Source organism: Anguilla anguilla, chromosome 8, assembly GCF_013347855.1.
Source record: "Anguilla anguilla isolate fAngAng1 chromosome 8, fAngAng1.pri, whole genome shotgun sequence".
Classification (NCBI taxonomy): Eukaryota; Metazoa; Chordata; class Actinopteri; order Anguilliformes; family Anguillidae; genus Anguilla; species Anguilla anguilla.
Window position 1 is genome coordinate 51,996,021 of NC_049208.1, and position 27,148 is coordinate 52,023,168.

General features: G+C 46.5%; 1 protein-coding gene across 1 annotated transcript in view; it reads left to right on the forward strand.

Annotated features, from left to right (window-relative positions):
* akap9 (A kinase (PRKA) anchor protein 9) overlaps window positions 1-27,148 on the forward strand; it is a 63,863-nt gene that overhangs the window by 27,898 nt on the left and 8,817 nt on the right. Inside the window, 24 exon segments of the mRNA XM_035430647.1 lie at window positions 5,030-5,192; window positions 7,228-7,440; window positions 8,004-8,042; window positions 10,984-11,216; window positions 11,726-11,845; window positions 13,444-13,617; window positions 14,036-14,140; window positions 14,728-14,880; window positions 15,009-16,028; window positions 16,644-16,781; window positions 17,252-17,296; window positions 17,792-17,935; window positions 18,738-18,782; window positions 19,277-19,420; window positions 20,230-20,274; window positions 20,769-21,401; window positions 21,717-21,777; window positions 21,931-22,055; window positions 22,686-22,904; window positions 23,834-24,016; window positions 24,165-24,285; window positions 24,916-25,087; window positions 25,233-25,383; window positions 26,463-27,119. Coding sequence (XP_035286538.1) covers window positions 5,030-5,192; window positions 7,228-7,440; window positions 8,004-8,042; window positions 10,984-11,216; window positions 11,726-11,845; window positions 13,444-13,617; window positions 14,036-14,140; window positions 14,728-14,880; window positions 15,009-16,028; window positions 16,644-16,781; window positions 17,252-17,296; window positions 17,792-17,935; window positions 18,738-18,782; window positions 19,277-19,420; window positions 20,230-20,274; window positions 20,769-21,401; window positions 21,717-21,777; window positions 21,931-22,055; window positions 22,686-22,904; window positions 23,834-24,016; window positions 24,165-24,285; window positions 24,916-25,087; window positions 25,233-25,383; window positions 26,463-27,119 — 5,103 coding nt within the window.

The window sequence follows — 27,148 nt, forward strand, 5'->3', positions numbered from 1 at the left end:
TAGCTCCTACTACGTTGGCCTTTTTTTTGCACTGTGCTAGACCGTGGGCACTTTCACATAAGGTATCCGCAATGCCACCGTCCTCAGCCAAGGGTTCAACCCCGTAGCCCCGGAGACGAGGACCGCCCGCGATGGATTCCTACCGAACTCACTGTAAATCTGATATCCTGGAGAAGATGTGGCTGGCAGGAGAAGATCAGGACGTCTACGAAGTGGAGACTCGCGTGCCCTTGCCGAGGCCCTTTCCTTTGCCCTCGCCCTCCAATTTAAATGAGAAAAATGCGGTCGTGATACAGACTCATATCTCCCACATTAATCACAAGAAGAATGGCCACTTGCTCAAGGTTGTCTCGAAAATCTCCTTGCCTACACCGCCATACACAGTAAGTGCTTTCTGAGCTCTGTTTATCGTGACCGTGATGACGATAGGATGAGTGGTGATTTGATATATGGCTAGATTGAATGGTTGACGGTTGAAATAGTGTTACTGCCATTCCTGCTGTAGGTGTGATAGGGAAATATTGCTCCGTAAATGTCTAATTCTGTTTGAGAGTTTTGTTTTATTGTGGCGTGTTCTGGCCATACCAACCGAAGCTGAAAAAAAAAAAAGAAGCATTCTGGTCAAATGATCAGAAGCTTCTAAGATTTGTTCTGAAAATTTTTACTATGAGATTATATTTAATCTTAGTGTGGCTTTGGTCCGACTGTTTATCGTTTTAGGCAATGCAGTGTAGAATGTTTTTCCGGCAATGCAAATGTGATGACCACTTTACCGTATTTTATTTTGAGTGAGGTAGGTTACAGAAAAAATGTTTGTTGGCAACTTCAAGATTGAGTCATTTCACGAGTAAAGGATTAGGCTGCTGGGCCTGTTCTCCAGAATCTCTTAATTTTTAATGTACACATTCCTTACCTATCTGTAAAGACTAAAACCGAAGCTAGAGTTTCAAATATGAAATAGCCATTGAGAAATGAATGAGCATTCATCGCCCAAAATTGGTGCCTTTTACTGAGGCATCATTTTCAGGTGTCTGTATCTCAGGGACAAATAGGGGTGATAATTGTATTTCTTTTGCAGGCTCACCAGGGCAACCAAAATAAGTTATTCATATTTAGTTGTTTTGTTCGTGTGTGTATGTCATGCACATAAAAATAAATCATCTATGCAAAATAATGGTTATTTATGTATACTGGTGATGCATCTTCAACTGAAGGCAATCACATGTAGGCCTATTTTTTTCAGCCTCATTCCTTCATAGTTTCATGGTAATATGTACACGGCTAATTTGTGGAAATGGATATAAAATGCTGCAGTATAGTAAAAGGACAAGATGGGGCTGGACATTCAGGGAGTTTGCAGAAGAGAAGTCATCTTCGGCAGCGTTTGTCTGCATGTCTGTGGTGTGTTGACTGAAAGTTGGTTGACGTTTCACAAACATATAAGCCATAGGAAATATAATCTTGAACACTGAGGTTCTGTTCCATCCCAAAATCATTTATATATTAAAACATTTTATTTAAAAATGTTACTTTAAAAAGGACAGTAGTTTTGCAACAGTGTGGTTTTTCTGTGAGAACGCTGAACCAGAAGAGGGAGAACTGGTGGCCAAAGACTATGTTACATTCGAGTAGACATTACAACAGTATAAAAACTAAACTTATCACTTTAACATGAAGGAGTTGTAAGGGTTATCCCATACTGCTCTGTAGACCCCTAAATTTCCTCTCACTGCTCACCACCCAAAATGAAAACGTTTTTTTTTTTAAATCCCCCACACAGATGATAAGTCGTCCCACTCTGAACATACACGGCCTTTATAAGGCAGAAGCTAAAAGGGAAGCCACCAGTGCCACCCGTGACGTGTCAGTCCACCTCACTGAGCTATCGCCATTTGGTTGTAAATTTGGTTTCTGTTGACATTCCAGGATAAGAGAAGCTTTGTTCCCAGTCCCCATCAGCACCCTCAAATGCCACCCTGGGTTTATAACTACCCTGGACAGCTGTTGTGTCTGTTAATGACATGTTGTTTTGTCCGTGTGTGTGTGTGTGTGTGTGTACGTGTGTGTGTATGTTGTGCACAAATGTACCTGTGTTTCTACCTGCGTTTCTGGGAAAAGCTAGGAAAATGTGTCTCCTCTTGAGGACGAATACAGCTCTGATCCTGGGCTACTCAGCTCCAGGCCCTGCGGGCTGCAATGTCTGCTGGTGTTTGGTTGCCCACACCACCTAATTTCAATAATGAGCGTATTTCCTGAACAAAGGAGGGTGAATCGTGAGTAAAATCAGATGGCGTAGCGCTCAGTTGGAGAAAATACCTGCAAGGACCGTTGCCCACTGGACCTGGAGCTAGGTCGCACTGCTGTGATGTAACTGCTAACCTAACGTAATCTAATCTAAACAGTTGTTTGATTTAAGGGAAAGGGAACGTGTGGAAAATGAAGTGCACGATCTGAGATAAAGGAGCAAGCGGTGCGACAGTGTTTGCCTGCTTCACTCCACAGAGGCAGATTTGAGGTCGGAGGTCAACTCTCGGGGGGGTTTAAACAGCGAGGCTGTTTAGCGTCCACGTATCCGATGTTCATGTCCCTGAGGTGGGGATGTCAGAAACAGACACAAGGGAGGCTGCTGGGAGATGCCCACCACACCCTGGTCCTGAGAGAGAGAGGGGGGGGGGAGGGAGGGGGGAGGGGGGGAGAGAGAGAGAGGGGGGGGGGGGAGAGAGAGAGAGAGGGGGAGGAGAGAGAGAGAGAGAGAGAGAGAGAGAGAGAGGGGAGGAGAGAGAGAGAGAGAGGGGGGAGAGAGAGAGGGGGGGGGAGAGACAGAGAGAGAGAGAGAGAGATGGAGGGGGATGGGGAGAGGGAGTGGCAGTGTGTGGGAAAAAAAGAAATTTCTCAGATTGTGAAACTGAAATTGAAGACGTTTGGAGAAAAGAAATCCCATTACAGGGCCTGAGTGGTGTTGTGTCAAACATGTGGCAGGGCACAAAGTTACTCTGGCAGTGAATGCCGAGGTGCTCACATCACTGTTCGGCACAGTGATTGTGCACCTTGATATATAGGTTCCAATTTAGTATTCGATCACACATTAGGATAATTATGGATGCTGGCATAATTATCTGTCCTTAAAGTTGCCTGGCATGATTATCTATGTATTTGTGGAGAAACTCATCTGTAGCAATTTCATAACTGCACCATGCAGTGAGGAAAAATTGAATTAAGCGTGAACAATTAAAACAGGCGAACGGTAATTTCACTGTGCTTTGTTGGAGTCAAACATTAGGCCATCACACAGAGTGAGAACAGCAAAATTATTGTATTTCTTATTCTTTTCCTTATGCCTTATTTTTTCAAATAAGCCGAACAGGCTAAAAAATTAGTTCAGCCTTCCTGAACTCTTTATTGGTATGTTTGGGATCATTGTCTTGCTGTAGGATGTAGTACGCTCTAATGAGTTTGGAGGCATTTACTGGAACTTGTGTTAATTTGCTTCCTTAGTGCCGGTATAACATAGCTTTCATTATCTAGTTTTGATTGCCTTTGGAGTCTTTCTTGGGCATTAGTCAACAGGAGGACCAGAGTTGTGCCAATGTCAAGGAAGCCATTTTGAGGCTGAGAAATAATTTTAAAAGATTGTCACAGACATAGGCCAAACCTTAGGCTAACCTAAACGAACTATACCACAGTATAAACAAATTTAAAAACGGTAAATATAGCTGCAACTGGTAAACATTTACATTCTGAACAGACAAAAAGTCTATCCATCTCTTGTCAGTAGAGGACTGAAGTACCTGCAAGAAAACATGGCAAGACAAACTAGCTTGAATATTGTGCATGTACAAAAGTATGTGCACACGCCTTCCAATTAGTGGTTTTGGCTATTTTAGCCACACCCATTGCTAACGGGTGCGTAAAATCAAGCATACAGCCAGGAGCAGTAGGCCGCACAAACTCACAGAACGGGATTGCTGAGTGCTGAGGCATGTAGCGCGTAAAAAAATCGTCTGCCCACGATTGCTAAACTCCACTACAGAGCTCCAAAATGCCTGGGAAAAAGGGGTCACGTGCACTCTTCATCAAGAGCTTCATGAAATGGGTTTCCGTCCATCCACAAGCCCAAGACCACCGTGCGCAATGCCAAGCGTGGGCTGGAGTGGTGTGAAGCACACCGCCATTGGACTCCGGAGCAGTGGCTACGCGTTCTCCGGAGTGATTCATTTCTGGCAATCTCACAGACGAGTTTGGCGGAAGGCAAATACCCAACCGCACCGACCCGAATAGTGCCGAACGTGAAGTTTGTTGGAGAAGGAATAATAGTGCGGTTGTTTTTGATGGTTTGGGTTAGGCCCCTTAATTCCAGTGAATGGAAATCTTAGTGAAGCGGTGTACAATGACATTCTAGAGAACTGTGCGCTTCAAACTTTGTGGCAGCAGCTTGAGGAAGGCCCTTTCCTGGTTCAGCATGCCTGTGCCCCTGTGCACAAAGCAAGGTCCATAAAGAAATGGTTTGCCGAGTTCGGTGGGGAAGTACTTGACTGGCCAGCACAGAGCCCTGGACTTTACCCCATCAAACACCTTTGGGATGAATTGGAATGCCGACTGGACTTACGCCCAACATCAATGCCCGACCTCACTATTGATCTTGTGGCTGAATAGAAGTGAATCTCTGCACCCATGTACCAAAATCTACTGGAAAGCCTCCCCGGAAGAGTGGAGGCTGTTACTGCAGCAAATGGGTGGGCCAACTCCATATGTTGATGCGTTTGCAATGAGATGTTCAACAAGAACATAAGGGGGTGATGCTCAGGTGTCTACATACTTTTGGAAATGTAGTGTATGTCTCACTTCTTGGGGGACTGAGTTTATTGACTATTTTATTTTGTGTTATTTCCTGTATTTGTTTCTTACTGTGCTACATCAATGAAGTAACGTCTTATTAAATATTGTCGTTTTGAGATTTAATCACAAATCGGACGTTCTGGATATACAGGGCAGGCAGAGTGAGTAAATTTCTCCTCCGTCTCTCCTTAAGCTGGAGCATGCGCAGGTCACTCAGACGGAGCTGATGCGGGAGTCGTTCAGGCACAACGAGGAGATGGTCGAGCTCCTGAGGAGGCAGGAGGAGCTGCAGGAGAGCCTGAACGAGGAGGCCCAGGCTCGCCAGCGGCTCGCTCTGGAGCTCCACAGGGCAGAAGGTGCGTGGAACGGCGACCGCTCTTTCGGGAGGGGCAGGCCGTAGCTTGTGCTCTGCCCTTTGGCCTACTTGGAATATGTGATACGGCAGCCAGCCTCCTCTAATGCCAATGCTGCGTTTCACCTAGCTAGTTCTTTCCAAGCTCTAGGGTGTAGCCATGCTTCATACCAACCAAAACAATGAGATGTTAGAGGTTTAAGTATAATCTCTCGAGCTAACTCTAATGCCAATGCTGTGTTTCAGCTAGCTAGTTCTTTCCACGCTCTAGGGTGTAGCCATGCTTCATACTAACCCAAACAATGAGATGTTAGAGGTTTAATTATAATCTCTTGAGCTAACTCTAATGCCAATGCTGTGTTTCAGCTAGCTAGTTCTTTCCATGCTGTAGGGTGTAGCCATGCTTCATACCAACCCTAACAATGAGATGTTAGAGGTTTCCCTATAATCTCTTGAGCTAACTCTAATGCTAATGCTGTGCTTCAGCTAGCTAGTTCTTTCCATGCTGTAGGGTGTAGCCATGCTGCATACCAACCAAAACAATGAGATGTTAGAGGTTTTCCTATAGTCTCTCGAGCTAACTCTAATGCTAATGCTGTGCTTCAGCTAGCTAGTTCTTTCCATGCTGTAGGATGTAGCCATGCTTCATACCAACCTAAGAAATTAGATGTTTGTGGGTTTCCATATATTCTCATTGTTTGCGTTGGTAAGAGGCATAGCTACATCCTAGAACTTGGTAAGGACTGTAAGTAGTGATTTGATTGGTCAGATCAGATGGCCAGTTACATTTGAGCAAATGCATTCCTGACTGAAGGCTAGTTCTGGGTTTTCGGCAGTAATGTTGTGGCTGAAAAAAAAATCTCCAGTGCTGACAGGTGCAGTAGCCAAGAATTAATTTTGGGAGTGGTTCGAAATTCTATGCTGAATTGATGAACTTCAGGAGGAACATATAAGAGGATGGGAGAATGACTGTCTAACGATAATTTCATAATAATACAAACAGTAGACTGTGACTTGATTGTACAGTAGCTTAGTTGGTAATGTCAATGAGAATGGTGAATTATTCACTGTCTCCATCTTTGATAATTCATGCTCTGTGGGCACATAAATATTTTAAGATAGAGATAATTCGCATAATTCGCTTCCCAAGCAACTTCAAAGTTGATGTGGCAATAAAGCATTGAATTGAGTGTAACTTCAACTGCTTTTTGATCTGTTGCAAAAGAAGGACTTGATTGTCTTGTTCTGTTTACCCTTCACTATACACATTGCCTCCTTTTTGTTTGATATGATTACTAATGATGGTGTTTGCTTACTGTTATGGTGTTTGAGTGTCCTACATCGGATGAATTTAGCCAGCGCCTAAGTATCTGTGAGGTGAATGGCCCTTCTGAATGTTTTGCAATCTAAAAATATAGTTCCTAATTTTGTAATTGTTTTTTATCCAAGAGGTATGTGAAGCAGTTGCATGCAAATGTGGAAATAGATATTGCCTGGCACCTTGTGTTTTGTGTGTACGTGTCACTGTGTGTGTTGTATTGCACACACGTGCAAATATGGATATACTGTAGATATTGCCTGGCACATTGTGTTTCGTGTGTATGTGTCACCGTGTATGTTGTATTACACACACATCCAAATATGGATACAGATATTGTGTTTCGTGTGTATGTGTCACCGTGTATGTTGTATTACACACACATCCAAATATGGATACAGATATTGCCTGGCACCTTGTGCTTTGTGTGTATGTGTCACCGTGTATGTTGTATTACACACACATCCAAATATGGATACAGATATTGCGTGGCACCTTGTGTTTCTTGTGTATGTGTCACCGTGTATGTTGTATTACACACACATCCAAATATGGATACAGATGGTGCATGGCACCTTGAGTTTTGCGTGTATGTGTCACTGTGTGTGTTGTATTGCACACACATCCAAATATGGATACAGATATTGCGTGGCACCTTGTGTTTCGTGTGTATGCGTCACCGTGCATGTTGTATTTGTGCACCCGTCTTGGTGCCCCGCAGGTGTGATCGATGGGTACTCGGGGGAGAGGGCGGTGTTGGAGCGGAAGCTTGGCGAGAAGCAGGAGCTGCTGCTGCACCTGGAGCAGCAGCTGCAGGTGACCGGCAGCCGCCTGCAGGAGCTGGAGCAGGAGCGGCGGCAGGTGCACCGGGAGAAGGAGCTGCTGGCGCGGCAGCAGAGCGCCATGAGAGACGGCACCGGGTCCCGCGAGCTGCGTAGGTATCCCAGCATTCCCCCCTGTGTTCCGCGACCGACGCCGTGGAAACGCTGCGGTTTCACTTCCAGGTGTCACAGGAAGCCGATTACTTTCGTTAAGTTAATTCAGTTGAACGTTCATTTTGCACTCCATTTTTTTTAAAAACTGTTCACATCACTGAAGTACTCCTCTCTGGATTGTCAGTGAAAATCTATCTGCAAATATCAGTATTTTGCTCCATGGAGATCCCATTCTTGGGTACATGGCCTAATTCTTCTGTGCATTGAATTTAACGTGTTAGGAAAAATTCTTACACAGCAAAGCCCACTATATATCCCAGCTACTGAGATGGTGAGTACGTGTATGAATGGGGTTGAATCGAGGGATTTGTTTTTTTGGGAATGTTTAGCAGGAACTCTCCAAACTTTAAAAAAAAAAAAACATCATCCTTTGTCATGTAACACGTAACACGAGTCGTGTAACAAGATATTTCCCAGTGTGCATCTCTCTCTGCTTCCTTCCGTCTCCGAGACTCTGTGTAACGAGAGCATGTTCCATTTCTCTGCTTTCTCACTCTTCCAGGGCTAGTTGAAGCTGCAGTCGTTGCAGCACCTGAAGCAGGTGTGTTCACTTTGAGCATGGCCGCGTTATTTCACGTGAATATTGTTTCTGATCAGGTGGCATACACGCGCAGCGGGTTCGAAGTCCAGCATTGTTCAAAGCTTGCTTGCCATGGGTTTACTCACTCAACTAACCACTGCATACGCCTTCTAATTTGTTTGTTTACGTGTTCCAGTAATATATTTTTTTTTGGTTGTGCATTCATTTATTTTGTAGCATGGTAAAATGCATATTAAACATAGTACATAAAGCTTTCCTAATAGGCAATCATCTCTACTTGTAGTTTATTCCAGAATAACATTTGCTGTCATCAGTTTTGATTTCTCTCCTATGCAGATTTCTAATTTTCATCTTTTTGATTTCCTATTTCCATGGCAGTTAAGATGATTGCTCAGTTAGAGTATTTCTGTTGCCTGCTTTCTGACACGGAGACTGTGTTGGTTCATCTGTTTGTTGCCAAAGTCATCTTTGCCCCTTTTTTTCCATTAATATTTAAGTGGGTCTGAATCTCCTTCCTGGTTTGCACTGTGAGCCTGTGGTTCGGTGACTATAAGGCAGGGGTGCCCAGTATGGCGATCGCAGAGGCCAAGCATTCCATTACTTCAAATCCTGGAAATAGTTAAACTGCACACACACAGTAGGCTACTGGAAAATGTAGTTAAGCTAGTAGTTAAGCAATACAATATAATGTTGGATAGTGGTAACACACAATATTATTAAGTAGGCTCAAAAAAGAAAACATTGGATTTATTTGGTTAAAAATTGTTTTAAAATAATAAAATTATGGACTGTGGTTGCATGCAATTATGCAACTTGATCAGCCTACTTAATAATATTGCATGCAACCACTGTCCAACGATGTATTTTTTTTTTTAGTTTAGATACGAGATGGAGAAAAGCCATGTCCAGTTAGCTATTTATCTATGCTAGTTTAGTTGGCAAGCTACGGCCTTGTTCGCGTGTCACTGAGTAATGACTCCCTGGTCCGACATTAGTTCCAAGGGGATACCCCCCCTCCCCCCCCCCCATTGGAGAAGTAGATGGCAAGCCAAATAAGTATGGGCACCCCTGCTATAACCCTGATGAAAATTCCAGCTGAGACCATCTGGGACTCTTAAGCTGGTTTAAGATGGTTTAAGCTGTGTATTTGACACCTCTAGCTGGTCATAGCTTGTCTGTGGCTGGTCGAAGCCGGTCTCTAGCTGGTAGAGTACGCTGGTGATCGAGTTGACTGTATAGGTTGGTCAACTGGTGAGCAGCTGGTGACCAGCTAGAAGTTTTGAAAACACAGCTTAAACCAGCTTAAACCAGTTTAGGCCGGTTTAAGGTGGAATTTTCAGCAGTTAAGGTATGCGGCACAGGCAGTGGGAGTGGGTTCATTTCAGTTATCTTTTAGGATGGAGAAATGAAGTGTTGTTGTGGCTGCCTTTTAGTAAAACTCACAAATGCAAAACTTTTTAGAAAAAACTATTTTTTACAACATTGTTCAGCAGTTTGAAGGTGCAGTATGTAAGTTTTGAGAAACAAGCTAGATTCCATCCAAAGCCCCGCCCTCCAAACACTTCAAATAGAAGATGCCTGAAATCTGACTACTGGAGAGGGGACAGGAGTAAAGTAGGGACAATGCAACACATCATGCCTCATTCGCAGGTAGAAAATAAAACGCTTAACGTCATCGTAATGAACGTAAACAACGAACATGGAATGTAGTTTTGATTTACAACAGTCAATAAATGCAGACACTAGTGTTTTTGATTGTATGAGACCCAGATGAAGTTACGGCTGAAAGGTCGGTCAAATAAATATTGCTAAACGCATCTGGAACTGGAGTGTACAATTAGTTTTTTCTTTTTTTTTCTTCCCCCCCACTTGAACAGCATAGGTAGTTATAAACGTAGCTAGCTAACTACAGATTAGCTGTAAGATAACATCTAACGTACAGCATAGCTATAATGTAAACAGTGTGCTTAAATGCATCAGCTAACTTACTGACATTTTGTAGCTACGTAGGCTACACTGTTCTGGGCGATGAAACATTCCCGTAGAAATAGAACAAGCAAGGTAATTACCTGTCCGGCAGAAATACTACAAGCTCAGCATCACTTTTGAAGCCCTTCAGGTGGGCGAGCTCTCGCCATTCCTGGAAAGCCCAACCGACCTTTACTCAAGCCTTATCTCTCGCTCGGTCCCCAGTTTCACAATGACTGTCTTTCTTTTTAAAAAAATTTAAAAAATCAAAGATTAAAAAAACTACAGTGATTGCAGTGAAAGGCAGAACTGGTAATTTTGGCAGATTTTTCTAGCTAGCTATAACACCATCTCTGCTCTGCTCTGCTCTGCTCTTAGCTGCGTAGCCTGCTCTGACAGCGCTACATGATTGGCAGGCAGATAGCTGTCCTGATTGGTTGTTGAGATTCAGGCGCTGTGATATTTAGAGTGGCTGATTTCAGAACCTGGGGCAGTCAGAGAGACCGGATTTTTTTTTTCTTAGCGGTTATAATATATTTATATCTTTTGGAATGTGAAGGCAATTTAGCCAAAAATGAACAAAAGTGTTCTAAAGAAAACTTCTATACTGCACCTTTAATGTCCAATGTTACTTTTGCTTACTAATTTTTGCAGTTACTGTCTATTATTTTAATAATAGCTAATGTATGTGAAAGGCCTTTTGAATGGCTTATCACAGCTGTGCCTTCACTGCGCACATGATGCATCTACTGTATTGGCACAGTAAATGTAGGTTAAAATTGAACTGTTTTAAAGTTCAGGTGGCTTTTGGCCTTTCGTGTCTCTGCAGCCAACAACCGCTTCTTTCAGCATCCCTTTTTAATCAGTCGAATACACTTTAACGTGTGTGAGACTGACGCTGGTGGAGGGTGAGAGAGACCCTGCTGTGACCCGGAGGTGGAGTAATGACGGTTTTTCAAAAACCGCCTTGCAGACCTCCTGGAGGAGACCGAAAAGCTGATGAAGGAGAAGGTCGAGGTGCAGCTGCAGGCCGAGAAGGACAGCGGCGACCTCCTCAAGCGGCTGAAGTGTCTGGAGGCCGAGGTGGAGGAGCGCGCGAGCAGGGAGGTGGAGCTGGAGGAGGCGCACAGAGTCGAGCGCAGCGACCTGAGGCAGCAGATCCAGGCCCTGGAGAAGCAGGTGGAGAAGAACCGCAGGTTCCTGGACGTAAGGGCTCCCCTTCCCTCAGTCTGTGCTCAGTACGCACAGCGGGTGAAGCTCGTGCAGCCAGGCCTATACTGGTTTCATTGAGGAGTCAAAAATGGTGTGGCAGCTGTTACTATTTAAACATAATAACTTTGTCATTTGTTACGTAATAACAGTTAACGTAATAACTTTTGTCAGGTAATGCAGATAACGTAAGCAAACATTTCCTTCTTGCAAGAACTGGCCGCCAAATGAAGTAACATTATCAATAACAGATACCAAGTTATTTTGGGACAGCAGTGTAGACGCATAGCTCTACTGAATTTGTGCCTTTTGCTGCCCGTATTTCTGTGTAGTGATCGTTTTACCGAGACACTGAGAGGGACCTAAGCAGTCATGCCTTGTTCCGTTGAACGCGGTTGAATGTTTTTTTTTTGCGGTGGAATTACCCCTTTAAGGTTTACGGTCGCTGACTACTGCCACTGCGATTCCTTGGAGTAAAATGTCGTCTAACTGTCACTGATTAACAGGAGCAAGCTGTCGATCGGGAGCACGAAAGAGACGTCTTTCAGCAGGAGATCACGAAGCTAGAACAACAACTGAAGAATGCACAAAAGCAGCAGCCTAGCACTGACCAATATAACAAAGAGGTACTGTGCTTCTCTCCAAGCTATCCTATTGTTGGGCTGGGCCCATCTGACATGTTTTTTTTTTTTTCTTCCCATTATTGTTTTCTCACAAAGGAAGTACCAATCATATTACGAGCTGGTCACAGTGAAGACTCTGTGACTTTTTTTTTTTTCAAGGCGGGAGTTCTGGTGTGGTCTGAACAATGCCAAGGTAGCTGTGCAAACAGAATACGATCCTAAACCAGTCGGACTGGAACTGAAGCATCCTGCTCATTAAAAGAAACATCCTCCTTAATTTGCAGTCGCAACAAGTGAAATATAAAATGCGCAGTCGAAATCCAGAACGGTGTAGCTGAGAGGTAAAGAACAAGACCAGGTCAAAACCTAGTATATGGCTGGACGTAACACACGTGATCCCGCCGACCAATGGTGTAACTTCATAACTCGGCCGACCAATGGTGTAACTTCATCACTCGGCCAACCAATGGTGTTACTTCATCACTCACTCAGTCAGTCAGTCACAGACATTCACGTTGTGTACGTTCCGAGTTCTGGACAGCACGCGTTGTGATTCAGAGCATCCCAGAGGGGGTCTGTTCGCTCCTTGTCATGTGACAAGAACAACGTATCAAACGGCCCGCCTCTCGGATGTTTCGAATCGGTGTGTGTCGTCCGCCTTCCTGAGGAGATTTGAATTCCCTGTGCAGTCAAATCATTTTTCATAGTTAGTAGGATCCACTTAATTGCATAACGGATCAGCGCATAATTAGGGTAATTTGGGTATTTGCATTGAATTGCCAAATCCAGAACCATTTCCCATTCATTCCCATTCAGATTTTGGATATTTGCATGGAATTATGTGCAGTTACATCGTATAATAATTGGAGTGGCAGGTAAGCCGTCTGCCAAGTTACCCCTTCTCTGGGCATGCCCCATACCTTTAGAGCACTGGGAGTTTGGCATTTTTACAGGGTTTCCCACAGAAATAACCACCATGATCGCAGACTCTCAGCCATGAAGAACATTACCTTCTGTAGCTTTTGACTCCTTGTAAACACACAGAATTTAGATACAATTCCACACGTCTGCACATGAAAGCCCCAAACTTGGGTGTTTTTTTGCGTTTTTCCTGCTGATTTTGTCGTCACCAATGCTCCAGTCCCACAATCAGCAATTCTCCCCATTGGGCATTTCGCTACATCTGCCAATGACAACATCTGATGAAAGTAGCCAATTGAGCAAACTATGATTCACATTGCAGTCCACCAATCCCCTCGTAGATGACAGATGTGTGCTGCCATTAGTTATGTAGTATGGTAAATGGACTTCATTTATATAGCGCTTTTATCCAAAGCGCTTTACAAATGATGCCTCTCATTCACCCATTCACACAAACACTCGCACAAGGCTGCCATGCAAGATACCAATCAGCTCATTGGGAGCAATTAGGGGTCAGGTGTCTTGCTCAGGGACACTTCGACACACCCAGGGCGGGGGATCGAACCAGCAACCCTCCGACTGCCGGACAAACGCTCCTACCTCCTGAGCTATGTCATATGCGGCATGCTGTGTGGGTGATGGCTGCAGTTTAAGTCGACCCTTTGGTGCGCGTGTGCTAGGTGGACCGGCTGACCGCCCAGCTGCAGGAGAAGTCCGACAGGTGCAGCGAGCTCCTGCTGCGCTCTGAGCAGCTGCAGAGGGAGGTCCAGGACGGCGGCGAGGAAGTCGAGAGGCTGGAGACGCGCGTGCGGGAGCTGGAGCAGGCCCTGCTCGTCGGCACGGAGACGCCGCAGGTGAGCCAATCGCAGCTTTTCTGCTGAGCAATCAGGCAGGCAGTGGGGTGTGAGTTTAAGTGTAGTCTCAGGGGGGATTATGGGAAATGCCCCATGCAGTGGGGTGTGAGATTAACTGTAGTCTCAGGGGGATTATGGGAAATGACCCAGGCAGTGGGGTGTGAGTTTAACTGTAGTATTGGGGATTATGGGAAATGACCCAGGCAGTGGGTGTGAGTTTAACTGTAGTATTGGGGATTATGGGAAATGACCCAGGCAGTGGGTGTGAGTTTAACTGTAGTCTCAGGGGGATTATGGGAAATGACCCAGGCAGTGGGGTGTGAGTTTAACTGTAGTCTCAGGGGGGATTATGGGAAATGACCCAGGCAGTGGGTTATCATTATGACAGTGGAGGACTCTGCGATGTGCGACATTTCAGGTGGAGCAGAAGAGTCCGAATCCACCTGAAAAGGGAACACTGGACACTACCCTGGAGGTGGAGCTGCAAACTGAAAGAGAGGCTCTGGACAGAAAGGAGAAGGAGGTACTTTTATTTTTAATTTATAACATTTGAAGAAGAAGAAGGAGAAGAAAGCTTTATTTGTCACGTGCAAATACACTACATGTACATACAGTGAAATTCGTCCTCTGCATTTGACATCCATCCTAGTTACTTAGGAGCAGTGGGCAGCCACAGTGCAGCGCCCGGGGACCAACTCCAGTTCCGAGGCCAGTGCCTTGGCCAGTTTGCTAACTGTTAGCTGTGGAGAGACGTAGTATAACAAAGTCCTGTGGAGCGGGGAGTAATAATCAACAAAATAAGGCTGCGAATGAATAAATTATGTGTATTATGCCGAATGGATTTGTTTTCACGGTCATTGCTGGCCCTGATAAAATTATGGGTAGTTTTCCTTCCATCTAGCATTTTGTGCACTGAGAAAATTTACTGCTTATCACATGTTGATTTGTGAATCATTCAGCATGTGTAAATTAGGACAGGATTTTTTGCCTTATTATATTAAGAATGCTCGTAAGTGAAGTAGGTTACAGTATACCAGTGTGTCCTGGTCTCTGTGGTGAGTCATCAAAATGGCTCTCAAGGTACAATGTACTGTTGTGTCTGGCTCTCAGATCAGTAACCTGGAGGAGCAGCTGGAGCAGTTCCGGGAGGAGCTGGAGAATAAGAGCGAGGAGGCGCAGCAGCTCCACATGCAGCTGGAGATACAGAAGAAGGAGCTGAGCTCCCAGCAGGAGGACCTGCAGCACAGGGGCGACCTGCTGAAGGTACAGTACGCCTCTCCTTGCTCTTCGCCCCAATCCCCAGCTGCACCCGTCACCCCCCCCAATATTAAAACCTAGGATTTTTTGGGGTAACTGAAATGTCACTGTATTCGTCTTGGTGTGTATTTCAGGTACTGGAGGATAAGAGCGAGCTGGTGAGAGAGCTGGAGTCCCAGGTGGAGTGCATGAGGGCCGAGCAGGAGCGCCTGAAGAAGAACCGCGAGGTGGAGACCGACCAGCTGAACGCCGTCATCGAGAAGCTGCAGCAGGAGCTGTCCACGATCGAGCGCCAGACGCCCGACGAGGGCCCGCGGGACGCGGACCGCGCGAGCGCCCGGGCGAGAGAGGAAGTCCGCCTCGCCGGGGGCGACGACGGCGGCGACGAGCCGAAGAAGCGCGAGGCGGAGCGGGCGGCTCGGGAGTTGGCCGCGCTGCGGGCCAGCCACGGCTCCTTGCTGGAGCAGTACGAGCGCCTGCGGGAGGAGACGTCCGGCGACAACAGGCTGCCGGAGCTGGAGGAGGCCCTGCGGGCGAAGACGGCCGCCTGCCTGGTCATGCAGGCTCAGGTCCAGGCCTTGGAGGAGAGCGCCGGCTGCAGGGTGGGCAGCCTGGGCGCGCGGATCGCGGAGCTGGAGGCCTGCGTGGGGGAGAGGGACGCGGAGCTGGAGCGGTGCGGGCTGCGGGTGCAGCAGAGCCAGGCGGAGGCGGCCGCCCTCCGCCGCCGGGTCTCCGAGCTGGAGGACAAGCTGAGGGAGAAGGTGGCCGCCGCGCTGGTCAGCCGAGCCGAGCTGGGGGCCGTACGGGAGCACGCGAAGGCGCGGGGGGCCGGAGGGCCGCGGGGCGAGGCGTCGGAGGAGCGGGAGGAGCGGGCGCGGGGCGGCCGGCGGAGGGACGGGGGCGCGCCCCCCGCCCCGGGCGCCCAAACGGGCGAAAACCCGCTGCCCGCGAAAGTGGCGCTTTGGACGGAGAAGCTGCGGGAGCTGGAGGAAGGTCTGCGCGGCATGCAGGAGGACCAGGAGCTCCAGAAGCATCTGCTGTCCAGCTCCGGGGAGGAGGTGGCGGAGTACGAGGAGAGGCTGGCCGTGCTCATGGATCTCCTCAGCCGGATCACTGCGAGGCCAGGGAGCCAGAGGCCACCGCCGCCAATTAGCGTACGTGCATCGACTCTTACCGGCAGCCAGCAAGGAGCGGCTACTTTCATGCCTGTCCTTTCACCTCTCGCACTGCAAGTGTCGTGGCTGTATTAATCTGTTTTGTTGTGAATTTTATTATTTTTGTTACTGGTGAATTGTTTTTCGCCGCTCTGAATTTGACCCTGCATCATCCTCGATCAGACCTGGGTCAAATACGTATTTGTTTTGACTTTTTCTGTGCTCTGTTGATCTTGCCTGGTGTAATTGAGTCAGGCAATATGACCGGAAGGCGGGGGCTGCGCTTTTTGAGAGTATTTAATTGGTTCCAATACACAAGACAAGATCAGCAAAGCGTAGAAAAGTATTCGAATCCAAAACAAATACGTATTTGACCCAGGTCTGTCCTCGATTAATTATGACTGCGGATGTATAAGAAATTCTGTTTTGCAGTCCTCCAGCTAAACCGCATAGTCATTGCACTGGAAGACTTTGCTGTTTAAAAAGCTACCACTGGCACCGTGTACAGCAGAGTAGTGTTTCAGTAGCCTTCTTTAAACCGCCAAGGTTATACACTGAGCTGGCAAGTAGCGTTATTATTCTTGCACAAAATGTTTTTTCCTCCTTTTTACCCAGACATCAGAGACAGCTATTGGAGAGGACCCTGCTGCTGCGTCAGACCTGCTACAGGAAGTCACACAGGAAGCTGCTGCCACTAAAGAGGAGCTCAACAGCTACAGGGAAAGAAGCGACAAGCTACAGGAGGAGCTACAGGTACTTTTAAGAAGTCCTTCCAAGACTTCATTGATGGGGAAGTAATCCCTTCCACACAACGCAAACACACATAACAATGTGCACACCAATATTTTGCACACCGTCCCATAATGACCAAAATTCAGGCCTTTGAAAACATTTTTTTTTTTAAATCTAATTCCAGTCACTGAATTTATCCATAATGTGTAACTTATCTTCAAATTTCATTAATTCGGACAACAAAAACTTTCCACCTACCTTAAATACTTTCAGCATTATACCTCCTGCCAAAATTGGATTTGAGGGAATGGTATTCTTCCAATAATATTAAATAATCATCTTTGTGATTTACGGAAAGCCAGTTGCCGGTTACATCCCTGCAAAACATTTTAATGAAATGAACTCTCTCATTTCTGTTAACATCGATCAGATGTAAATGATGAACTCTCGTCTGATGATTCACTGATGCAGAATGTGTATCCCTTGTTTAGGAGAGAGAAATGACTATAGCACAGCTTAAAGAAGAGCTCCATACGGTAAGTGCTACAGAGATTTATAAAATGAGTGCTGACAATCTGATTTGCATGCCACACGTTTCAGAACCAAATCGTCTTTTTTTACGTTAAGGAGTGCTGATTACGCAGAGACACCCTTTTCTAAGTCGATTGGTCGTGGGACGGAGCTTTTATACGTTTCGGTCCGATAGCCTGAACGTAACTAGCCCCGGACCAGGTTAGCCTTGCGGCGTGAGTTACCATGGCGACACACCCCGATTCAAAGTGGGTCATCTTCGTCATGCGGCAAACCCAGGTTCAGCAAGCTAGCTGATATTGAAGTTAGCTCGCTAACCCTGTGGTCTACGCCCCTCTCGTTGAAGTAAACCTGGGGAGTGCACTGCATAAAGAACTATAAAAATTCTGATGGTGCAAGGTCTCTGGAGTTCAACTGGCTGTTTGGCTGTCGGCACGCCTGTGTCTACCGGAAAACGGTCTTCGAAATGTTTCGGAAACTATTGCTGCTTTCGCTCCCAGGCATCGATGAGAGCACCCAGCGGTGAAGAAGATCCTGCCGTCTTGTCCAAACTGCTACAGGAAGTCAAACGGGAAGCTGCTGCCACTAAAGAGGAGCTCAACAGCAACAGGGAAAGAAGTGACAAGCTACAGGAGGAGCTACAGGTACTTTTAAGAAGTCCTTCCAAGACTTCATTGATGGGGAAGTAATCCCTTCCACACAACGCAAACACACATAACAATGTGCACAACAATATTTTGCACACCGTCCCATAATGACCAAAATTCAGGCCTTTGAAAAAAATTAATGAATAATCTAATTCCAGTCACTGAATTTACTCATGGTTATGTCAATGGTGTAAGAGCGAATGTGTAGTTCATTGAAATTATTGAACTGAATTATTAATAAATAAGTAAATAAACAAGTAAATAAGAAACTAAATTCTAAATATTTGTTGCAATTTTATCCTGCATTCCCTTGCCTGTTTTTCGAAACAGTGAATGTGTGCGAAGCTTTCCGTGATTGGTTGGATTGGAAATGTTTGTTGAAATAAGCCACTGCAACTATAGTGCAGAATTCTGTGCAAGATGTTTTAGTCGATCATCTCACCAGTACTTTTGCAGACTTATGTAATTCACCAGTAGATCTTTCTTTGTTGATTAACTTTATCCATCATGTGTAACTTATCTTCAGATTTCATTAATTTAGACAACAGAATCTTTCCACCTACCTGACATACTTCCAGCATCATACCTCCTGCCAAAACTAGATTTGAGGGAATAGTATTCTGCCAATAAACGTTAAATAATAATCTTTAAATGATTTACGGAAAGCCAGTTGCCGGTTACATCCCTGCAAACCATTTTAATGAAATGAAATCTCACATTTCTGTTAACATCGATCGGATGTAAATGTTGAACTCTCGTTTGATGATTCACTGATGCAGAATGTGTATCCCTTGTTTAGGAGAGAGAAGTGACTATAGTACAGCTTAAAGAAGAACTCCATACGGTAAGTGCTACAGAGATTTATAAAATGAGTGCTGACAACCTGATTTGCATGCCACACGTTTCAGAACCAAATCGTCTTTTTTTTACGTGCACGAGCGCTGATTACGCAGAGACACCCTTTTCCAAGTCGATTGGTCGTGGGACGGCGCTTTTATACGTTTCGGTCCGATAGCCTAAACGTAACTAGCCCCGGACCAGGTTAGCCTTGTGGCGTGAGTTACCATGGCAACACGCCCCGATTCAAAGTGGGTCATCTTCGTCATGCGGGAAACCCAGGGTGAGCAAGCTAGCTGATATTGAAGTTAGCTTGCTAACCCTGTGATCTACGCCCCTCTCGTTGAAGTAAACCTGGGGAGTGCACTGCATAAAGAACTATAAATTCTGATTGTGCAAGCTCTCTGGAGTTCAACTGGCTATTTGGCTGTCGGCACGCCTGTGTCTACCGGAAAACGATCTTCGAAATGTTTCGGAAACTATTGCTGTTTTCGCTCCCAGGCATCGATGAGAGGACCCAGCGGTGAAGAAGATCCTGCCGTCTTGTCCAAACTGCTACAGGAGGTCCAACGGGAAGCTGCTGCCACTAAAGAGGAGCTCAACAGCAACAGGGAAAGAAGTGACAAGCTACAGGAGGAGCTACAGGTACTTTTAAGAAGTCCTTCCAAGACTTCATTGATGGGGAAGTAATCCCTTCCACACAACGCAAACACACATAACAATGTGCACACCAATATTTTGCACACCGTCCCATAATGACCAAAATTCAGGCCTTTGAAAAAAAAAAAAATAATAATAATAATCTAATTCCAGTCACTGAATTTACTCATGGTTATGTCAATGGTGTAAGAGCGAATGTGTAGTTCATTGAAATTATTGAACTGAATTATTAATAAATAAGTAAATAAACAAGTAAATAAGAAACTAAATTCTAAATTTTTGTTGCAATTTTATCCTGCATTCCCTTGCCTGTTTTTCGAAACAGTGAATGTGTGCGAAGCTTTCCGTGATTGGTTGGATTGGAAATGTTTGTTGAAATAAGCCACTGCAACTATAGTGCAGAATTCTGTGCAAGATGTTTTAGTCGATCATCTCACCAGTACTTTTGCAGACTTATATAATTCACCAGTAGATCCTTCTTTGTTGTTTAACTTTATCCATCATGTGTAACTTATCTTCAGATTTCATTAATTTAGACAACAGAATCTTTCCACCTACCTGAAATACTTCCAGCATCATACCTCCTGCCAAAACTAGATTTGAGGGAATGGTATTCTGCCAATAAACATTAAATAATAATCTTTAAATGATTTACGGAAAGCCAGTTGCCGGTTACATCCCTGAAAACCATTTTAATGAAATGAAATCTCACATTTCTGTTAACATCGATCGGATGTGAATAATGAACTCTCGTCTGATGATTCACTGATGCAGAATGTGTATCCCTTGTTTAGGAGAGGGAAATGACTATAGCACAGCTTAAAGAAGAGCTCCATACGGTAAGTGCTACAGAGATTTATAAAATGAGTGCTGACAATCTGATTTGCATGCCACACGTTTCAGAACCAAATCGTCTTTTTTACGTTAAGCAGTGCTGATTACGCAGAGACACCCTTTTCCAAGTCGATTGGTCGTGGGACGGCGCTTTTATACGTTTCGGTCCGATAGCCTAAACGTAACTAGCCCCGGACCAGGTTAGCCTTGCGGCGTGAGTTACCATGGCGATACGCCCCGATTTAAAGTGGGTCATCTTCGTCATGCGGCAAACCCAGTGTGAGCAAGCTAGCTGATATTGAAGTTAGCTTGCTAACCCTGTGATCTACGCCCCTCTCGTTGAAGTAAACCTGGGGAGTGCACTGCATAAAGAACTATAAAAATTCTGATTGTGCAAGCTCTCTGGAGTTCAACTGGCTATTTGGCTGTCGGCACGCCTGTGTCTACCGGAAAACGGTCTTTGAAATGTTTCGGAAACTATTGCTGCTTTCGCTCCCAGGCATCGATGAGAGGACCCAGCGCCGAAGAAGATCCTGCCGCCTTGTCCAAACTGCTACAGGAGGTCCAACGGGAAGCTGCTGCCACTAAAGAGGAGCTCAACAGCCACAGGGAAAGAAGCGACAAGCTACAGGACGAGCTGCAGGTCAGGGACATATCCATAGCCCAGCTACAAGACGAGCTCAGGCAGATTAAGGAGGCTTTCGCGAAATCGGAGGAGGAGCTCAAAAAGAAAAGCGGAAAGCATTCCGCGAGTAAACAGGATCGTTCAGAGAAGGCGAGAGGGTCGTCGGCCAAAGAGAGGAACGACCTCACCCGAAAAAATTCAGCCCCGATGGACCGGGCTGCCGGTGGGAGCGGGACCCCCAAGACCCCCCGTGCTCCCCGCGCTGACGCGGCGGTGCAGACCGGTCCGGTCCGTCTCGGCTCCGCCGCGGTCGCCGGGGAGGTGTCGGACGCGATCGGCGAGTACGCGGAGAAGATCGAGCAGATGCGCGAGCTGCACGCGGCCGAGATCATGGACATGGAGGCCCGGCACATCGCCGAGAGCGAGGGCCTGAGGGGAGAGGCGGGGGCGCTGCGGGAGGAGTGCCGAACCCTCAAGGCCGCCATCGAGGACCTCCGCCATTCAGAGGTCAGTCTGCTGTGCATTTTTTTCTTTCTTTATTTTTGTTCTTCTTCTCTTAAAAAAAAAAAAAAAAACTTAATAAAACAAAATAATCTGATTCACATTCACAGGTGAGGGCGTCTTTGTGACGGTGTCTTTATAAAAATAAAAAAAAGTGCTATACAAATGGAAAATAAATTATTTGAATTGAATGGGAGCAAACTTTGCTCTCCTTTATCAGGTTCCAGGTGTCACGGCGAAATATTCCAAAAAATAAATGTAAAAAAAAAATAATAAAAAACTTACAGCCGCTAAAATTTGATTATTATTCTACTTTTACAGGCTGCTTCACCTCAACTGGAGCACCTTCCAGCCTCACAGTTCAGAGATGGATCCATGAGTGGTAAATTGTTATTGATTTAAACGCAAGGTAGTACGAGTCCTTCAGTGCATGTGGATGAACTGCGATCGATCAAAGGCAGCTCTCTCAGCTTGAGGTTGCGTGGCTCGTTGCCATGGTGACATGCTCTCGATATCCCCCCCCCCCCCCCCACAGACAGCGGCTCAGACTGGAGCCAGCACACAGGTCATGACCCCCCCGTTCTGCAGCAGGAGTTCCGAACCACGCCGGAAGGAGCCAGAAGGGACAATGAGACTGATGTACTTCCTGACAGAATTAAGGTTAGCCAAACGTATTTTATTGAATAATAATCCCACGGATTTTTTTTTTTTTTTTTTTTAATCCCACAGATTGCCTTTTAAAACGTATTTTTATATGAATACTGGTTACTGTATTTTCATAACTAAGGCAGCAGTGTAGCGTAATGGCTAAGGAACTGGTCTTGTAACCTAAAGGTCGCAGGTTCGATTCCTGGGTAGGACACTGCTGCCGTACCCTTGAGCAAGGGACTTAACCTGCATTGCTTCAGCATATATCCAGTTGTATAAATGGATGCAGTGTAAATGCTGTGCCTGTAATGTAATGTAATATCACACTGTGTGACGAGGATTTTAAACGCCGCGTGCACAGATAACATCATCAGATGGCGCTTTCATGTTTTTTAAAGCGACAGTCACTGTTCGTGTAAGGACTGTATAAATGGATGCAATGTAAATGCTACTGTTTGTAAAAGTTGTGTGAGTCGCTCTGGATAAGAGAGCGTCTGCTAAATGCCTGTAATGTCATAGCGAACGCAAATGTTTACGTGTGTGTGTACGTGTGTGTACGTGTGTGTACGTGTGCGTGTGTGCGCGTGTGTGTGTGTGTGTGCGTGTGTGCGTGTGTGCGTGTGTGTGTGTGTGTGCGTGCAGAGTTTGCTGAGAGAGGTGCACCAGGAGGGCATGCAGGTGCTTTCTCTCTCGGAGCTCCCAGGGCCAGAGGCAGAGGCAGAGGCAGAGGGCGGGCGAGGGGAGGCAGCTGCAGCCCAGCTGAAGCAGCAAGGCTGGCTGAGGGAGAGGGCGTCGCTGCTAGCCTCGGTGGAGAGCCTGAAGGCCCTCATATCCACAATGCAGATCCACGGAGAGAGCCAGGTATTGTCTCCCCCCACCCCCCACCCCCCCCCATAGGGCTGGGCGATATGGGGCTTCATTTCATCTTTTTTTTCTTTAATCGTGCCTGCTGTGGTAGCAGATATCCGAACATCAGAGGCCACAATAAAAGGCTTCCAGGAAAATAAATATCGTATGCTGTACATCTGCTGTTGATGTGACATCCACTCAGCAGCTAGGCCTTGCAGCTTTCATGTGACTGACAAAATCACGTGATCGTCAAAAGGAGATAAAGATTATAATTACACTTAAAGAAAACATTTGATAATCATCGATTGTGGATTTTTGCACAGACCTACTTACCCGGTAATCCTTAATTAATTTTTAAGTGCAGCCAAATGCCGAAGAGGCCAAGACATTTCATCACATCAAAATATTCAACTCGCCTTAACTTTGCACCACCAATTCCTAATCGTATTGCTGCAATGTGCAATTTTTGATATTTATTTGATGAAAAAGAGTACGGTACCGTTGACATTGCTAATCCACATACCGTTGCATGAATTCTGACCCGTATGCCGAAAAATGAGGTATACTGCCCAGTCCAACCCCAGTCCCCAAAATATTTCTCTAAAACAGCTGCCAACCCTGCTCCTGGAGATCTCCCGTCCTGTAGATTTTCACTCCAACCCTAACAAAGCGCAATTCGTTCAACAGCCAGAGATCTTGTTGAGCTCTACTAATTAGTAGAGGCGGGTGTGCCAAATCAGGGTTGAAATGAAAAGCAACAGGAACGGTAGATCTCCTGGAACAGGGTTGGCTGCCACTGCTCCAAAGCTTTGTGTGAGTCTCTTAATTGCGTGAGTGCCGTAGCCCAGTCTGAGTTTCAGTCTGTAATCAAGCACGTCCGTTTTTTCCACACCCCTCCCTTCCTTACCCCGCCGCTTGAACTTTTGACGGACGTGGGGCAGGCTCGAGACCCCTCGGGCGGGGCCGGCGAAGACTGGCGGGCGGAGCTCCTGGAGGCCGTGCGGCGGGCGTTCGCGGCGGAGCGCGGCGCGCTGACGAGCTCCGCCCACTCCCGCCTGGAGCGGCTGGACACCAGCGACGCCGTCGTCTGCCTCAACCAGCTGGAGCGTGAGCTTGCTGAACAGGTACCGGCGTCCACTGCCGTCACATGTCCAGTAATGTTGAATGCCAGTATATACATATAATTGCAATTCTTATATATATATGTGAGCATGTAAGATACAGTGGGTCTGTGTGTTAATACAATAATATGGTGGGTTTGTACACTGACAGGAGGCTCTGCAGAGGGAAGCTATGGGGATCCTTCAGAGTGCAGACAGAACCAGTCTGCTAATGGAGGTCAGGCAGCTCAAGGCCCAACTGCAGCACCTCCAGCAGGACCCCAGGGTCACAGGTACTGTCCCATCCATCTGCATTACATTACATTACAGGCATTTAGCAGACGTTCTTATCCAGAGCAACGTACACAACTTTTACACAGCATTTACATCGCATCCATTTATACAGCTTGATACATACTGAAGCAATGCAGGTATTACATTACATTACAGGCATTTAGCAGATGTTCTTATCCAGAGCAACGTACAACAAGGTGTATAACCAAAACCAGGAACAAGTGTGTTGGAAACCCTAGAGGGAAGTACAGTTCCAAGTGCAGGGAGCGACCGCGTAGTTTATCTTGGACCCTGTAGGTTAATCTGATTAACACAACAAAAACAGCAACAAAGCAGTCTATGCAATTAAAACAAGCAATAGTTGAGTAGGCACAAGTACAATAACTAAGTCAACTAAGATAAACAGCTTACCTAGCTACAGCCCTATGATTACATGATTACAGGTAATGCAAGTACCTTACTTAAGGGTCGTACTCAAGTGTACCTTACTCAAGTGTCCTAGTGGGGAATTGAACCTGAGACCTTCAGGTTACAAGACCAACTCCTCATTATCCTTACCCCGAATGCCTGGAAGCTGGTGTGTGACTGATTACGAAGCAAACGTAGTTGGTTTACGCATCTCCACTTAGGTGTGGCTGATCAGCGGCCCGTTTTGGAGAAGCTGGCCGGGGACCATGATGCCCTGCACCCCGAGAGGATGTTGCTGGATGAGCTGAAGGCGGAGCTGGCCCAAACCAGACTGGAGCTGGAGAGCACGCTGAAGGCTCAGCACAAGCACCTGACGGCGCTCGACACCCTGAGGCAAGGAGTCGTTCTCTCGCGCTCGCGCTCGCGCGTGCTGTCGGCAAGGGGGGGGGGGGGGCGCCCCGGGGGGGAGGCGCTTCGCATACGGTATGACTCGTCCGGGCCGTAGGGATCGTAGTAATCTCCACCTTCTGGATTGCAGGACCGAAGTTACCGAGAAGGCTGCCGAAGTGGACCACCTTAACAAAAAACTGATAAATGAACAACGGAAGTCCAGGGAGCTTCAGTGGGCTTTTGAAAAAGAAAAATGTAAATCGGAGAAAAAGGACCAGAACGAAAGAGAAGATCTGGAGGTAAGAGTACCTTACGGTCATTACGTTACAATCACTTGGCGGGCGGTCTCATCAAGAGCAACAAACGGCAGTGGGCATTACAGATGGAGGCATTAGGAGTTTTCAGTGTTTGTCAAAGTGTAGCCAGCGGTAGACTGTTTGTATGAAAACCCTCTTATAGTTTAGCAATGGAGAAAGTGTTTAAAATGCAGTGGCTATTAATTTTGTCTTAACTGGGCAGATTATTTTTAATGTGTCAACGTCTGTGGTGCCATAGTGTTGGTATATATGGACTGTTGTCAGTGTCAGTGAAGTGCAGAAAGTTCAAAGAAGAGCAACCAAATTGATTCCTGGTACGAAAGATAAAAGCTATGAGGAAAGACTTAAGATGCTTAACCTCTTCAAGCTTAGGAAAAGGAGACTCATGGGAGATTCTATTGAGGCTTTTAAATTCATAAAGGGGATCAACAAAGTGAACTACATGAGATTCTTCAGGTTGAGTTCTGTTAGTAGAATGAGGGGACATAAATGGAAATTAACAAAAGGTAAATTCCATACAGACATTGGGAACAAAATGCAGAGAATAGTCAATGTGTGGAATAGCCTGCCAGGTCACGTAGTAGATACGTACTTGATACGGTGTTAGATACGATGGAGTCTGAAGGTAATCAGAGCACTCATTTAGTCAGGAAATTGTTGAGCATTGTTGGGCTGAATGGCCTGTTCTTGTATTGTTATTTTTAGTGATGTTAAGTTATGTCATGTCATGTTATGTTTAGCTATGTTGTGTTATGTCATGTTATGTTTAGTTGTGTTATGTTATGTCATGTTATGTTTAGTTGTGTTATGTCATGTTATGTTATGTTTATTTATGTCATGTCATGTCATGTTGTTTTGTTATGTTTTGTTATGTTATGTTATATCATGTTATGTTTAGTTATGTTATGTTATGCTATGTTATGCTATGTTATGTTATGTTGTGTCATGTTATGTTATGTTTAGTTATGTTATATCATGTTATGTTTAGTTATGTTATGCTATGTTATGTTATGTTATGTCAGTGTTGACTGATGTCGATCATTGGCTCATCATACCTGCAGGACGTTAGGCTGCTGCTGAAGGAGCAGCAGACGAAGGTGGCCCAGCTGACTGAGGCCGTAGAGAAGGAGAGGAGGACGTCGGACCAGCTCAAGCAGCAGGCGGACCGCGGCCACGCCCAGCAGCAGTCCCTGCTGTCCCGCGAGCAGAGCCGCGTGTCGGAGCTCCAGGTGCAGCTGGAGTCGGCGCAGGCCAGGGCCCAGGAGCTGGGGAGCGCCCTGGAGCGGGAGAGGGAGCTTCGCGGCCAGCCGAAACAGCAACAGCAGCAGCCGGGGAGTCCGCAGCACGCAGTCCAGGCAGAGGAAGTGCAGGGCGAGGCGGCGGAGGAGGCGGTCGTGGAGTCTCTGCGGTCGCAGCTGGACGACAAGCACGCGCAGGTGGTGCGGCTGCTGGGCGAGGCGGAAGGCCTCAGGCTGGAGGCCATACAGGCCAGGCTGGAGCGCGACGAGGAGGGCCGGCTCGCGCGGCTCGCCCAGGAGGCCCTGCGGGAGGCGCAGGAGCAGCTGCGGCAGCTGCGGGCGCAGGCGCAGGAGCTGCGGGCGCAGGCGGACGGGACCGAGCAGCAGGCGCTGCGGCTGCGGCGGGAGAGAGACGAACTGCAGGACCTGGTGTCCCGGCTTCAGGGCTTCGCCGAAACGCGGCAGCCCGACACTCAGGCGGTGCGTCGCATTTCCTCCCGTTCCATCAC